Here is a 16,968-nt window from a genome sequence, read left to right as displayed (position 1 = left end):
TTCTAAGGATTTTGAGTAACTTTGAGCATCTTACATGATTATCTACAGGTCCATGGCAATGATTTGGCTTGTCCCACGTGTAAGCCAGTAAGCTGCTTTTTGTAGCACAGTGATCAGCTGCTATTCCATCATCATCACCCTCCTCTCCCTAAGTAAAAAAGAAAATCGCGCTTTTGGTGATAAAGCACAAGAGCATATGAGTGTGAACTGGGAAAACAGAGTTCCAGTGGCATGCCTGATACAAGGGAGTTTTTTCTTCTCTGGTACTTCAAGTCCAAGTTTGAGAGAAGCAGTGGGTGGGCTGGCCAGGGCAGGTAGGATCAGAGTTCATTTGCTGGTCATCCTCTGGGAGAGACTGACCTTGCAAGAGAGAAGAGCCCTCGGTCCCTGACGAGACAGCCCAGTCCTGATGCCAGCTGAACCCAACTAACCAGAATTGAAATCTCATTGCTTTCCTCTGGATTGTTTTTAAAATCAGCTGAATCTGTTCCACGAGAATCACACAGAAACTGACTTCTTCACTACAGTCAAGGGAAAAAAAAAAAGACAAAACCCTTCCCTCACAATGAAGAGTAAATCTCTTGTCCACTTCCCGTGCATCTGGCCACTTTGCTGAAATGAGAGCAGGATTCTGGGCTTCAGTCCTCAGTGGAGGTGTGAACTGCACGCAAGCAAAACCCATAGTGAGGTCTGTGAAAGATGGGATGTGCCCCCTCCCCCACCCCAAGCCTTGGCTTTCTCATTTCAAACTTGTGTGGGACCAACGAGGGCTGTGAGTTTCAGGGTGTAATGTGTGTATGCAGCTAGCAGGGAATTGGGTGTGTAGCTCGTGTGCGTTTAGCAGGAGCATGCCGTGCTTGAACTTGGCATGTGTTTGTGTCTGGAGAACTATGAGTATGTGGGGGCATGGGATTTGTACGTGCGTGTGCAGAAAAGTGGTCGTGTGCGCGTGCTGTGTGCGCTTGGATGAGGGTCTGTGTGTGTCCAGGCCGGTGCTGCGCTGGGAGCTGGCGAGTATCTGAGTTTGGAGAGCTGTGCAAGTTTGTTTGTGGGACATGTAAGTGCAGAAAAGTAGTGTGTACGTGGTGAGTGTGTGTGCGCGCGAGTGTGTGCGAGCGCCAGGGGCCGCCCGCGCGACTGCCCGCCCGCCCGCCGCGGCTCCCCGTGGGCCGCGCGGGCCAATGAGCTCGCGGCTGCAGGGGCGGCGGGCGGGGAGGGGGCGCCGGGGCCCTGCGGATGGAGGCGCGGGCGGCGCGGCGCGCTCATTCCGCGCGGGCGTTGCTGGCGGGGGGCGGCGCAGCCACTGGCCGGGGACCTGGGCCGGGACCCGGGGTAGCGAGCGGCGTGGGCGGCGCCTGGGGCTGGGATGCACCGGGGGCTCCGTGGCGGCGGCGTCGGCGGCGGCGTCGGCGGCTGCGGGGGGACGAGCTAGCGCCGCGGCGCGGGGAGCCAGTCGATCCCGGGCGGGCCGAGGCGGTGGCGCAAGCTGAGCGGCGGCCGCAGCCGGAGCCCAACCGCTGCGCGCCCACCATGGCCGCCCAGGGCGAGCCCGGCTACCTGGCGGCGCAGTCGGACCCCGGCTCCAACAGCGAGCGCAGCACCGACTCGCCCATGCCCGGCTCCGAGGACGACCTGGTGGCCGGGGCGCCACTGCACAGCCCCGAGTGGAGCGAGGAGCGCTTCCGCGTGGACAGGAAGAAACTTGAGGCCATGTTACAAGGTAGGCATCCCCCTGTGCTCGGACTCCCGAAGTGCGCCCCCAACTCCTCCCCGGACACCCCCGCCTGGCGTTCCGGCGCCCACCGCTCTGGCCTGTAGTCCACTTGGCTCCCGGGTCACCTCCCCGGGGAGCCGGAGGACACCCAGCGAGCGGAGCCCTCGCGGGGCTCTCCAAGTTTCCACTCCTCGCAGTCTTTCGGCAGCGGGAGCTCCGTGCTAACTTGGAACAGCCCAGGGCCGAGTTTGTGCGTTGCCCCCAAGTTGCGCTCTGGACTTTGGAGAGGCCAGTTTAGCCCGCGCACCTGGGCTTAGCCATGCGGACCCACTCGGACCGCACGGAGTATGCGTGACTCTCTCCCCACTCCCCGACTGCCTGGAATTCTAGCCTCGTCTCTTTCTGTCTGTTTCTCTCTCCCCTTGTCAGTATCCGCTTCCTCCAGCTGAGGGGCCTTGTCTCGCTATTGGGAAATGCTCTGCAGATGTCAAGACTTAAGACAGGAGTTCCCGCCCGCCTCTCACCCTCCACCCGGAGTAAGAGGGGCCAGGATGGGGGTGAGGATCCTAAGCTTGGGGGTTGTGTCAGGGCAGTGCTGCTGGGTTGGAGGACACTGTATGTTCATCTGCTGACAGGCTTATAAAACACCTCTTGAGTTACACTTAGTTCGTAAACATGTTCCTGTACTATGGGTATCTTATTTGGTCTTTCCCAATTTTGGGTTTTTTTGTTAAACTCCCTAATTTCTCTGGGGTTTTCCCAGACTTGAGAGCTTTCACCATACTGGAAAGGAAACAAATTATGATTTTTAACAGGGCATTGGCATTCTGCGAGGGAATGCTAAAATGTCCAAGGTCATTTTGACCTCCCTTAATCATGTTAATTAGTAGCCTACCTGTGGCCACCAAGGCGACTCATTCCAAGGTAGTTGGAATGACTGTCTTCTTAAAATACTATGGAGGATCCAAAATTACTTGTACTACGGTTTTGATGAAGATTCGTTTATTACCTAGTGCCCTAATATCAAGGAAGGATCGCAGTTTTCCAGCTTTACATTGTGACTTTATACATGTCTTAGCAGTCAACGCACGGCAGAATGGGAGTGATTTAGCTGTCTGTGGAAATGCAATGGCTTTTTAGAACAATTAAGCAGATTATTTTAAGAGAGAACAACATGCTTTCCAAAACAATAACTTGGTGGAAACAAATAACAGGAGTTTTTGGCAGGAGGGCTTTTTTTTTTTGGCTGAGATACAAACCTATCTTCCTAGTTGCTTATTTATTGATAAACACCGCTGATTCTTGTCATCTCTGTTTCTATCTCTGACACCCCCCCCTTAAATTATGCAAGTTTTAAGGAGAGTTACTTCTGTGATAAACTGTTCAAATGAGAATATTGTAAACTGTGTTGGGAAAGTAAAGCCCCATTTGCATTTCAGTAACCCATTTTAGTTATTTCATTCCCCCCCCCCATGGTTCTTTTTGCTTAGTTTCTGATGAAAAGATATGAAGTTTATTCAGAGAAATATTGTCAGATTATTTAGGTTGACCTGATTGAGCACATACTCATTCTTTCAAGAAGCTTCCAGTTTGTCTTCTACATAAGTTTGGAGTGAAGTGAAAGAGGGATCTTCTTCTATGTCTTCCTTACTGTTTTATTTGTGGACATACAAGTAATGATGGTGATGTCAGTTTCTAGGAAACCCTCGTGCATAATCTGAGTTTTAAAGGTGGGATTCTTTCTGAATTCATCTTCATTTGAATAAAATGAAAAACAGGTGAGGCTTTTTTTTTTTTAATTTGAAGGCTCTCACCTTTATAATATTCAGATGTGAGATGGTTTAGAATTGCTTTGCAGTGGTAAAGTTTCCTTTAGAGAAAGTCTGAATGGAACAACATTTCTCCAGAAACCTATATGGAATGAAATATTTACCTATCAGCCCAAAATAATTCTTTAATGATTGCAACTAGTCCTTTGATTAACTTTCTTAAATCACCAGTCAGTGAATAACACTTTCTAAAGAAAGTAAACCTTGAATATATTTGACACTAGAACCCAGTGTATTTTGTGATATATTCTTTCCAGTGTCAAATTCTGTAGAATCACTATTTTTGAAGAAATGAGACTGGCATTCTAAACTGAATGTAATCATGTACCTGATTGCTATAGATCAGGTGGTTGTACCAGGTGTGGATGTTGGAATCACTTGTATCTGGGTTCAAATCCCTGTGAGATCTTGAGACAGTCTTGGTCTCTACCTCTGTTTGCCATCTGTAAGTTGGACAGATACTAATACCTTCTCTGAAGGTTTTGTGAGAATTAAGTGTTAATGTCTGTTAAGTTATTGTAAAACTTGATACATTGGTGAATAAGAACTTAGTAGCTATCAGTTTTTGTTTTTGCTGTTAATACTATAGCATGGATGAAAAAGATCTCTAGTGTGTATCACAGCTTCTAACATATACATCATATGTGGATGAAAAATGAATTTTGCAATATCATAATTGCACAAGTAAATGAAGACCAATGTAGGAAGTCTGGCAAGTCAATGGCTTTTCTAATGTTGTTAGAGATTCTTGGGTGGTAACTTCTCATTTGAAAAGTATCAATTTCATAAATTCTGTATTTGTGTACTTGGGTTTCTGATTATTGTGAATTTTGATTTGCCTTTTTTTAACCATTGGTCTTAAAATATGTACAGTTTTCCAGTTTACTTCAGGATAAATAAGATTATCTGACTTTAAGGCTACATAATACAAATTGGTGATTATAATGCTTGGAATTTGTTTCCAGAGAGACTGTCCTGGGGGCAAGTTAATCTTTAATGGCTTGTATTTTTATTAGCAGAGAAATTCTTCTATGCAATGGACCAAAAATTCAGTAAGGTTAAATATGGGCAGCAGGGTAGTGGTCAAAAAAATGAAAAGCATTCTTGGATGATCATTGAATAACCCAAAAATTGATACACATAAGTGCTACCAGATTGCAAATGTAGGGGGAAAATCACTAGATTTTCTATTTTTTAGTCTAATAACTGCTTTGGAAGAGCCATACAAAACAGTATCTAACATTTTTGGGCCTCCCCTGGTGGCACAGTGGTTGAGTGCTGGGCTACGAAGCTGCCTGCAGCTTCTGGTTCCCCGGTTGCTGGTGAGGGTCCCACCAAAAAAAAAAAAAAAACAAAAACAAAAAAAAACCCCAAAACAGTATCTAACATTTTTTGTTTGATTCTAAAGGAAGGTGGTTGATTTTATTAGTCAACAAGGTTTAGGCTAGGATTTTTATAGCTATAGTCTGCCTTGGAATTGAGGCAAGGGACAGCATTGTTTAGTAATAAATACAACATTGCTTTCACTTGATTTTATACTAATCTTCAAAGTTTAGATTTCAGGCTTCATGTGAGATGATAGTATTGATTGACTTACATCAGTTAACTGTGAGTTAGTGTGTAACGAGGAAGAGGAGAGGTATAGAGGAAAGTCTGGGAGAAAGCAGAAAATAAATGGGTTCAAAGAATGAGAAATACATATAGACCGGTGAATTTTCATTTTACATTGCAAATTGTAAAATTCCTACATAAAATTTAGAAGCATAGACATTTTCAAGGTTTCAAATCACTGTATTTTATCATAGAAAGTAGAACATGTCACAGGGTGAATGGCCTATTTTCAGTAACTGAGGTTGACATCTGGTGGGCTTTTAAGATATTGCTGCCAAAGACTTTAAAAACTATGCTGCATTTTTACAATGACAGGCAGAAAGGGGAAACATTTACTGCCACAGTTTGGGGAGTAGCAGAACTAGCCACTTGAAAAGGCACCACACATGATTGATTAAAAAGTAATTGTAGCAATTATGTTTACTTCAACAAACTTCAGTGAGGATTGTCTTATAATTGGTGAATAGATAATAACTTTTTAGTTTTTTTTTGGTGGAAGCAGGGAGAACTATGAAGCAAAACTGTTAAGAAAATAGTAGAGACAAAATATTGTCTCTTATAGTAGAGACAATAAGAGTGAAACTTTAATACTCTTTGCCAGTTAATGCTTGATTTAAGGCTAATAAACAAAAATGACAAATCAAATAACTATGAAGCTTAATAGTTAAGAGATCTGGACTCTGGGCCAGATCTGATTTTGGGTCTTGGTATTAACCTCTTAAGAGGAGCTTGGGAAAAATCTGCCACTAACAACCCCATTTCTAAAAGGGAATGTTTATAATATTGCTTTAATCCTGAGGTGCTTGTTGTAATTAAGATAAAAATAGTGTGTGTAAAACTTCACAGTACTGCCTACAGAGGTGCCGAATAAGTTAATAAAGCAATATTCATTATAAAATTCACATTCTTATATTGAAAATGAAAATTATATTGGAAATTGAATTAAGTGGTCTTATGATTAATGAACATTCTCAGGTATCTAAATATTATTGTTGGCCTTCTTGATAGTTCACTGTGTCGAGGGTATTACTTCCTTGTAAGGGTGGTGAGTACATACTATATTAGAAATGACGGAGAAATTTTAGATTTTGTTCAGGATGGGAGGGCTTGTTACTCTCTTTAGTTGTAATTGTTCTTGCCTTGAGTAGTTTTCATTCTTTGGAACTCCCAAACGAAGCGTTTTTGCTTAAGACTTGCTGTTTTATATTGCTCTGAACTTGAGCAGTCACTGGTATCTAGAAGGAGACCCCCCGAAAGAAAGTGCTTTGCCTGGGCTCTTTTCTGTTGGCTCACCTGTGAAATGGGGATGAGGATAGTCCTACCTCTTGTGGATGCTGTGAACAAAAGAAAACCGTGCTTGTGAAATGCTTAGCCCAGTGCCAGGCACATGTTTTCGTAAACGTGAGTGCAGCAGCAGCAACAACACTGAGCCACGTGATGGGTAAAGATTTCAAAACACTAGAAAGCAAGTACTTGCCAGGTTTTTTTTTAAAACCCCACATGAATCCTTTTTTTCAGGAGAGGGGGTGATTTCTTTATTAGTAAAAGTTACTCCCGTCAGCAAGTTTGTTAGGACAATTGCATTTGAATCGTAGAACAGAATTGAAGGTTAAGATTGCTTTATAAACTAAGTGAAAAGATCCATCAGAGGATGTATAGATTGGTAATAAAAAGCAGGAGCTGCTGTCAGGCTGACCTGACTTGGGTTCTAACCTCCCTTCTCCTAGAGTCCCAAGAGGGTGAAACTAGGTGAGTGTTACAGCTCCATGCTCCTGGGCATGCTTTTTGTACATCTTATCTCTGAAGACTTGGTGGTTTTGGTAAAGTTGATGATTGATAAACTGAAACAGAAAATTTTGTCATATCAATGATTTTAACAGGCAGGAATGTATTTGAAACTGCGACTAACAGAAAACCAGAGAGGTTTAGTAAACCTGGGTGTTATTTTCTTTACTAAACAAACAATTTAGGACTCAGGTCCAGGCCCCAATAGCTTCCCCAGGACATGGAGGAGCCCAGTCCTTCCACCTCACTCAGGCCATTCCCTGCCTGTGGACCATGGCTGGCTATACCTTCAGGTGCCCGGGTGGGCTGTGCAGGGAAAAGGGAGGGGAACAGTTATCTTTTCAAGATCGTGCCTTCTACAGTGACAATGAATTCTGTCTCCTGGACTTATCACCTGTGTTTCTTTGGCCACTCTTTGCTGCAAAAGAGTATGAAAATGTGACTTCTAACCTCTGTAGGCAAAGTCAGCTAGGATGAAGGGAGTCAGAATGGAAGCTGAGTGATTCAGTTCATAATTTCTCCATGGTGGGCAAAGCAGAAGGCATTGTGACCCATGATTCCAGGTTGTGACTGAAGCAAAGGCTTACTTGTATTGGCAACTATGACCTGCATTACCAATCCCTAGAAATTGGTAATGTTATATATACCTTGGCATAATACAGGGCTAAACCTAACTCCCTAAGAGGAAATACCTTTCATTATCTAAAACTGTTTTCATTTTGGTACTCCTTTTACAAATAGGAGACATGAAGTATTATAACCATCCTTTTTTACCCCACTCATTTCTTCATGTCAAGTGTTTTTTTTTTCCCTTTGAAAATTGCGTGATAGAATATAAAAACCCATTTTACTTTTTAATATCTCAGATATCCTTTTTCTCTTACCTTCTCCTTCCCTCCACCATTCACCTCAAATTACTTTTAGGATAGACAGGCTCCTGCTTCTGTCCTTTTGGCTTTTCCTACTTTGGTCACTGCAGTCTGATTCTTTCGAGAAAGCCAGAAGTTACACGAAGGTGAAATCACTTTGGAGACAGTTTGATACTAGAATTATTGCCAATCTTGTGGCATGTTTTTCTGTTTGAAATTTTTCAGAATGATGAGCTGATAAAATCAGTTTCATCCTTGGGGTAATAATGATCATATATATTTCTTTATGTAAAGTGCTTAATTGACTCCCTGGAATGAAGCACAAATTTAATGCTAAATTATAATGATATTTTGTAGTGTGTGGGGATGATCTTGGCAAGAAAACCTTGTTGCTGTGCTGTAAAGGCCACTGCATTTGATTTTCAGTTCTTCTGGTGCTAGCATTTATAGCAGAGTCCATTAATAGAAGCATTTTTTGGAATTTTACATTTATAAATGTTTATAAATTTATAAATCTGTTTCCTTCTAATCTTTGTAGGTGATGAGAACATTTATATTTGTAATGAGTATTAAATTCCATTCCCATTTGTGGTACTGATATATAAAAAGATAGTGCCCACTTTTAGCTAAAATGTAGTTTTCCTGTTACAGTGAGTACAAGGAGCTACATATTAGTCTTCATACTGAGTTGATCAGGAGCTTAATTATGTCTCTTCTATAGGAAGGTGCTTAAACACAGGATTTTCAAATTAGCCTTTGCTGTTCTCCTGATTATGAAAGCAACACAAATTTACTATAAAAAGTACAAGCAGTTGTAAAAAGGAAAATCCAAGTGATCACTAAATCCAGGATCCAGTAATAACCACTGAAATGTTTTGGGAATTTTTTCTTAGTCTTAAAAAAATATGCCTGCACATAATTTATATTTGCAACACACTGAATTCCTACCATATGTCAGGAAGAATATTAGTCTTTGGGGATGCAGACGAAACCAAGATAGATATGATACCTAACCTTGTGTGATTTGTGTCCCTTAAGTTCTAAACCGGATCACACTTCTTTCTTTCTCACTTAACACTGTGTCATGGTTATTTTTCATTTCATTAAAGATTCTTGAAGAACATGATTTTAAATGACTGTATAGCTTGCCCTTGACATCTGCTTTGTTTAAGCATTATTGTTATAGGGCATCCCCTGTGTGGCTGGGTTGGCCTGACTGGGGGTCCTCAACCATGTGCTTAAAAGGAATTTATAATGAATCTCAACTGCAGGCACACACAAAAAGGTTAATAAAGGGTTTATTTACAAAAAGGTGAAGATGAAGAAAGGAATGGCTCAGGGAGAAAGAGAAAAATTGGTAAATGCATCCTACCAATTCTGCTGAGCTGGAACCCCAATAATATGCAGAAAGCCGACGGAAAACCAAGGGCCCCTAAGGCTCACATGTCTGGTTATATATCAAACCTGGCTGCTCAGCTCCACCCTCAGTTCCCAGCAATCCTCCCTTCAGTGGTGATGACATTATGGGATTTGTAGTTCTTGGTGTCTTGGATCTCCTTGGTCTAGGGTAGGGATGGAGTCCATAAAACCTGTGTTTGTGGAGTTCATTCAGAACATCCTTTCCCCTCAACATTATGACTTTTTAGAAACTTTTCTTTGGGTGGCCAGGCAGTGGGGAGAACCTAGTGTTTCTACTCAAACTGGCTGAGATTCAGATGCTGGCTCTACTGTTCATTATTTGTGCAGCCTCTGAGCCTCGGTCTTCTCATCTTTAACGCAGGTATGAAAGTATCTTCTAGGTTGTAGGGCTTAGAAATACAGTATGAAAAGCACGCAGTAGTGCCAGGTGCAGGGCACATACTCAGGGATTGGCAGATGATAGGCATTAACATCTCTGCCCGAACGCTTTTGCCTAAAAACCTTTGTGCATCCTGACTATCCTCATAGGAAAGATTCTTACTATTGAAATTTTGGGGGAGGAGGGCATGGACATCTTAAGGTTCTTGATAATATTTGCAAAGTTATTCTCTGGAAATGTTCCCACATTTGGCAGAGAGACAACCCATTTGCAAGATAGCTCCACCGTCTACCTGTTATCCCATGACCTTGCTTATTTGAGCTGGGGGTTGTGAAAAATTAGAAGTAATAGAGTTACCAATCCAGAGCTCGAGTTCTGTTGGCCCCTTTCACTCAAACATTTGAATGACTTACTTGACTAGCATGTCAGCAGATCAATAGTTTTTAAAATTTGTATGCATAAAAATCACCCGAGAATATAGTGTAAAAAGGCAAACTTCTGGACTCCTCTCAGATAATATGATTCTGTAGGATTGGGGGTTGTGGTGGCCTGAGTCTGCGTGTTGAAAAGAAACTTGTGTGAATCGAATGTAGGTGACTTCAGAATCCCACTTTGAGAAATTAGATGGTATCAATAAAAGTTAGGAAGATTTATGTGTATTTGCATTACCCTTGAAGCTGATATTTCCTTTATGTTAATAAATCACCTGAAGCATTCTCATCTAGGAATATAAATAACTAGCACAATGTTGTATAGAGTGGCCACTTAGATACTTGGAGAAAGAGCACAAACCTATGTATCTCTATGGAGGGGATATATTATCTTTATTATTACATAGGAAGTAAATGCACTGAAATTGCCTACAGACCCCCATTAAGTTAGATGTGATAGATCTCTACTTACTACGTTATGAAATAATTTAAAAGGACATATTTTTATTATAGAAATTCAAAAAGCAATGAAAGGGAACTCTTATAAAGAATAATAAGTATCACTACTCTTGCTATCTAACTGCTATGTTCATTTTTTTTTTTTCCTTGAAATGTAGTCTTTGATAGATAGTCCTTGCCTATTATATGGAGTTTGTATAGCTGCTGTTATAGCATTAACTGTTGTTTTATATTCAGCATTTTAGTCTAATGAAAATTCTGTGGTTAAACAGTAAATTTTATCAAATATTTATTTTTAAGTTATAGACTACTTATAGTGAACATGATTGTATTGCTTTTTTCTTCTTTGGAACTATATTCTGAGGCAAGATTTTTGAGGATTTTGAAAGCAGCAGCGAAATTTAATTACATACTTACCTGTGTGTGCGACACTCTTCTGATGCTTTAAGCATGTCCAGTCTCTTAACCTCTCATGCAAGAACCCATGAGATACAGGTGCCTTTGGAATCTGTGTTTCACAGACAAAAAGGCTGCAATATCTTTAAACTCGGGGATCTGACTTCTTTTTGGAATTCTGAGTGGATCTAGATATTGGTTTTTCTCTTAGGGTTGTTTCAGAATCTACATACTAATGTAGTGTGAAGACATCAAATCTGAGTCTAGCATTATAAACTACTCCAGAGCAAGTGACAGTAACTTTCCCATTTCCCTGCAGAAATGCTAGAGGACTGTGGTGTTGGGCACAGATATAGGTTAGAACTCTTAGTGGGAATGCACATGTTCCAAAGCTCTGCCTTCTACTGACTTGGTTAAATTTTTGCAGTTTCCTCATTTGTGAAACAGGGATAATAATCCTCTTTCCTAGGGTTATTGTGAAGATGATATAATAGTCTCTAAAGCTGGCTTACAGTCAGGTGCCCTGCACCTGGTCTCTAAGTTTCAATTTCATCTCTTTCCTGCCCAGCATCTATCCCAGTGCCATGAAAATGGCAGTGCTGTATTTGTAGAGTAAATGACCCATGATGGAGCTGCATTAAAAACTCTGTCCCATTTTGGACTGGTGTACTGGCATTGCTCTCATGGAATGGACATTAAAACTAGGGCATGTGGTTGGCCTTAAGAAACACCAAACAGTTCTGCCTTACATAAGTGAGGCAGAGTAATTCCACATGCCAGGTGGTCTCTCCTGCTTTCAGTCTAGGGGCTATGTAGGCTGTTGCACTATTAGTGTTTTTTTTAAGATTTACTTATTTATGCATATAAGAACTGGGGTACAGGCCAGAGGGGTGGGGGGTGAGAGGATTCACCAGAGACAGAGTGGGGAGCAGAACAGGTGGATCTACTGAAATACACTGCTGAGGGGAGCAGCGGGTGAGACAGGAGAGGTCTGCTGTGCCATGTGGGTCATCTCCCTGGCTGGGGATCGAGCTTGTGCTGCAGTGGCTGCAGGTAGCTTCATAGTGCTGTGTCTTAGCCCCTTGCGCCACCAGGGAGGCCCCTAGTGTGGGGTTTTGAATAAGCATATTCAAAACTTAATTTAAGTGAGGCTAATGTTGAGTAATTTATATTTATGCTTGGTCTGGGGTAGTTTTATAAATTTTATTTATTTTTTAAATATATATTTTTAAAATATTTATTTATACAAGAACTGGGGAACAAGTCAGATGCGTGGGAGGGTGAGAGAATTCACCAGAGAGAGCGGGGAGCAGAACAGGCAGATGGACCAAAGACACTGCTGAGGGGAGCAGCGGGCGAGGCAGGAGAGGTCTGCCACAGCATGTGGGTATCTCCCTGGCAAGCTGGAACTTGAACCCGCACGTCAGAAGTGTGGACAGCTTCACAGTGCAGCGCTCAACCTGCTGTGCCACTGGGTAGGCCCTATAAATAAATTTTATTAAGGTTAATATTATATTCCAGTTTATTTAGTGGCAGACAATGGATACATCTCCAGATAACTTGTTTACATGTGATTTTAAAGCATTTCAGCGAAGCGATTGTCCACTCTTAAAATTTGTTGTCTTTTATGTTACTTTGCTCATTGCAGTAGGATGCTCAGTGGCATGTTTTGGGTTAGAGGGAAACATACTACCCCACTCCACGTGGCTGAATGGGAGTCAGGTGACTGGAGTTCATGTCCCAGTTTCCCTACTGACATGGTCATGTTGGAGAAACAATTTTACTTCTCAGGGTTTTGGAGTAGATGTAAGCCCCAATAGTACTTGGTGTGTGGTGTGGAGGCTGACTCAGCTCTCCATACATGACTAGTTTTGGTAGGGATTTGTTTTGATTGGCACCACACCTGAGTGTTCACAGCTAATGGGGAGGCTGATTGAATGAGGACTATTGGAATATCTTGGCACTTGGGTGTTTATAAGAGCTTACCATGAGCTCTGCTTTCTGACCTTTTGGCCCTGTAGCGGCCATGTGGTGTCCTTGGCATGTAGTGCCCTTGGCATGTAGTGCCCTGTATTCTGTGAGCTAGATGTTAACTAACTTAAAGTTTTCAGTTGTAATTGAGCAAAGATGATGTTGTAAACCATGGTTGAGATGTGTGTTGACAACTTTGTTAGATGAACAGGGAGATTATCCTTTAGCGGCTTTTTGTCACATTTTCCTTCTCCTCTGCCAATGTGTCTGGTTATCAAGCTTCATATGCCAGGATTTATATCAGATCATCTAAACCACCAGAGAAGCATAACAGGGAAATGTAATAATGTTCATTAGAGCAAAATATCACTTGGAAAGACATTTGTTTGTTCAGATTTCAAGTATTTTCACAATTGTCTTAATTGCTCTTTAATTGAGAACTAACTCAACATTTGTCTTACGGTGCACAGAAGACCACTAAAGCTTTGCTAGTCTGTTTTGAGTTACTCCCTTTATCATATTCTGAGCATACAGTTTAAAGTACCACTTAAAACAAAGTTACTATTTTTGGCAAGATTTTGTCTTTTAATTGCTGATTATAATGATTTAATTTTAAAAACCAGAAAATGCTTGAGTGTTGCAGGGGACTCAGATGATGACATGTTTATTTTCAATCCAGGGAAAGGGATTAAAAAAAATAATTAATTGAGCTAAAATAGGTTTGCATCGTTGTTTGTGTTTTAGAGGTATAGGCTCTACATCAGGTGTTGTTACTACACTGTACCTACCACTGAAGTCCCCTCTGTCCATTTCAGTTGTGCATTGTGCTCCTACCTCACTGTGTTTTCTTCCTTCTTCCCCTCTCCCTGGTTGACTCAGTTCTATAGTCAGAATTGTAGGGTTTATTGATAGTTTGCTTTATCTGACCCTTTGTTAGGTTTCTCTATATTCCACATGTATGTGGCAGCATCGAGTGTTTGTCTTTCTCCTTCCGACTTATTTTGCATTGTATAAGTTTTACATTGCATTTTGCATTGTATAATCCCCTCCATTTCTATTCATATTGACATAAATGGCAATTTTTTTTCTTTCTTTTGATAGCTGAGTAGTATTCCACTGTGTATATGTACCATGTATTCCTGATGGACTCATCTGTATTTGGGCACTTAGGTTGTTTCTTTTTCTTTTTTTTAAAAGATTGATTCATGCATACAAGAACTGGAGTATAAGGCAGATGCACAGGGGGTGAGAGGATTCATCAGCGAGAGTGGGGAGCCAAACGGGCATATCCACCAAAACACTGAGGGGATCATAATGACACTGAGGGGAGCAGTGGGCGAGGCAGGAGAGGTCTGCTGTGCCATGTGGGTCAGTTCCCTTGCTGGCCAGGGATTGAAGTTTGCCACAGTGGCTGGCAATAGCTTGATAGCACTGTTTTTAACCTCTGTGCCACCAGGGAGGCCCCCCCTTAGGTTGTTTCAATAGCTTGGCTATTGTAAACAGTGCTGCACTAAGCATAAGAGTTCCTATGTATACCTAGGAGTGGAGTTGCTGGTAGATTGTTTTTAATATTTTGAGAAACTGCCATACTTTTTCCCATAAGGACTGGACCAGTTTATATTCCTACAACAATTTAAGAGTGTTTCTTTTTCTTCATGTCCTTGCCAGCACTTGTTGTTTCTGGTCTTCTTGATATGGGGCATCTTCACAGGTGTGAGGTGGTATCTTACTATGGCTTTGATTTGCATTTCCCTGACCATAAGTGATGATGAGCATTTTTTTTTTTCATTGTTATCTATCTGGGGGAATTTTTTTTTTTTTTTGGGGGAATTTTTTTTAAATTGAAGTTTTTATGTGGTGAAAGGAGACCCAGTGTTAGCATAGAACTCTATAGTTTTAATTTTTTTTTACAGGGATCTGCAATTTAGTAATCATTGCTAGCAGTCATGTCGTCAAGTAAACAGAAACATTGCCTTCAAAAACATACTTACTGGCAGTGAATAAATATCTGAGGTGCATTGTCTATGGAAAGTGTATTTGACTGAGTCAAAATAGCTAAGCTTGAGGAACAAAGTATTATATAAATGAGTCTGAATTAGAAGGAAGTTCTGTGTAAATGATTAACTTTTAAGCTTGTGAAAATTGTCTCTTATTTTAAAGTACTTGGGAATAGTGAAGCCACATGAAAAACCCAATAGGAAATTATATATGTGTTAAAAAAAAGACATAGGATCCTATTGTAGGAGTGTATTAAGAGTATGTGGCATATGTTCTAGCATTTATTCCCTTTCCATTTCAAGAAGAAACAGCACACTGGGAATTTCTGCCTGATTGTTAGTTTTGCTAGTTTACAAGCGAGGTTGATACAGATTAAATGGATTTTCTTACCCATTTCAATACAGCTGTTACTGGTTTTGATTTTGCCTGTGCATTCTCATAATACTCTTAGAACTGTATATTGTTGGTAAGTCACTACTGGGGTAGTGCAGCAAGGCCTAGGACTTCCTATTGCACTATCAACAGACCACAAAATCAGGTTTATTTCTATAATCTCATATTACAGCAAACTCAACGGACTCAAACATAATAGCAGTCATCTAGAATTTACAATACTTTTTTTATTTAGAACAAAGAGTATGAAATATTTAAAATATCCACTTCTGTCTCTCCCTTTCTGAATTTTATTTTGCATTTAAAGTATATAAAGATATTGGATTGTACATAATATCTTGTAAACGGTCTAATCTCTACTATATCTCTGATTCCACTCAGGCGATATAACAGCTCTTTTGATTCTAGCTCACTTTTTTAGCTAACAGTGCCCCATCTCAAGCTTATACCAGACATAGTTCCCACTTCCTGCTCTGAGAGTTTCTGGAATGCCTGCAGGGGCCAGTAATTGCCACATGTATGTAACACAGAAGTGGAAAGGAGGCAATAGTCATTAAAGACAGATGTTGATAAGCAAATGTTCCCTTTAGTTCCTTAGAAGGATGAGTTAGGGAAAAATCTGGAAATAGCAGTCACCTGAGATAACCACCTCAATAATGCATCTTTACATCAGCTTTGCCTTTTGCTTCCCTATTTAACTCTCCTTTTTTGCTTACTTCCTTTCCTTCAGAGCACTTCCCAAATAAATTAGCTGTTTAAGTTCTTGTAAGGTAGAAGTAGGAAACCCCAGACTGAGGTACATATTAGGTAAGTAGAGTCTTTTCTGTGGAATCTCCTTTTGCTGTCTGTTAATAAGTTTAAGTAGGTTTTATTTTTTCTACTAGATTATACTTCTATTAAAAGTAAAATGCCACATTGTCTTAATATACTCCTATAATAGGATCCTATGTCTTTTTTGCATATCTAACGGCTGCTAAGAACAAAAGAAAGTTCAGCAGTCTGTGGCATCTCTTGAAGACCTTCAGTGCTGTAGACAAATGCCAGAGAAAGCAAGAGACTAACACCTCATGAAAAAGAAACTGAAAAAAATCCATCTAATTGGAAAATTATACACATAAACCCAGAGAACACATATCTTCATGAAATATTTGAGAGGCCTCCAGAAGTTCTAGTCTGATTGGTGAAAGTCTGCCTCTGTAGGAAGCCAGTCTGTAAAGACTGGGAGAGGTGACTTTTTCTTTTCTAAATGCAAAAATCACACACAAATAGCAAGGCACCAAAACAGGAAGACATGGCCCAATCAAAGGAACAAAATAAATCTCTAGAAATCACCTCTCAAGAAGTGGAGATCTAAGAGTTACCTGAAAAATAATTCAAAATGATCATCACAAAAGAAGCTTAGTGTGGTGCAAGTGAACATATATGAACAATGAAATAAAAAAAGGGACTAAAAAACAATTCTTGAACAAAATGAGAATATCACCAAAGAAAAAATATAAAAAAATAACTGAACTAATTCTGGAGGTAGAAAATACAATTCTATTGCATGTGGCTATCCTGTTTCCCTAATACCGTCTGTGTTAACTGAATTGAAAAATTCCCTAGAGGGCAGTAACAGCACACTTCAATAAAGCAGAAGACAGAATCAGTGAACTTGAAGATAGTCATTTGAAACTGTAAACTCAAAGGCATGAAGGGGATAAAATGAAGAAAG

At 40.8% G+C, this 16,968-nt stretch overlaps 1 protein-coding gene across 5 annotated transcripts in view; it reads left to right on the top strand.

Annotated features, from left to right (window-relative positions):
• The first annotated feature begins 1,509 nt into the window (after positions 1–1,509).
• BICC1 (BicC family RNA binding protein 1) overlaps positions 1,510–16,968 on the top strand; it is a 277,048-nt gene continuing 261,589 nt past the window's right edge. For 4 of the 5 annotated variants that reach the window (XM_054689986.1, XM_037497642.2, XM_037497641.2 and 1 more), the window contains exon 1: positions 1,510–1,720. In XM_054689986.1, coding sequence (XP_054545961.1) covers positions 1,531–1,720 — 190 coding nt within the window. In that variant the 5' untranslated portion in view covers positions 1,510–1,530. Of the gene's footprint in view, positions 1,721–1,844; positions 2,272–16,968 lie in introns of those variants that run through there. The other variant, XM_054689987.1, reaches the window with a different exon arrangement.

The sequence above is a fragment of the Talpa occidentalis genome, unplaced genomic scaffold (assembly GCF_014898055.3).
Source record: "Talpa occidentalis isolate TD23 unplaced genomic scaffold, MPIMG_talOcc4v2.1 talOcc4.8, whole genome shotgun sequence".
In the NCBI taxonomy this organism is placed as follows: Eukaryota; Metazoa; Chordata; class Mammalia; order Eulipotyphla; family Talpidae; genus Talpa; species Talpa occidentalis.
The sequence above is the reverse complement of the archived record's forward strand: the minus strand, read 5'-3'. Positions and strand labels throughout refer to the sequence as shown.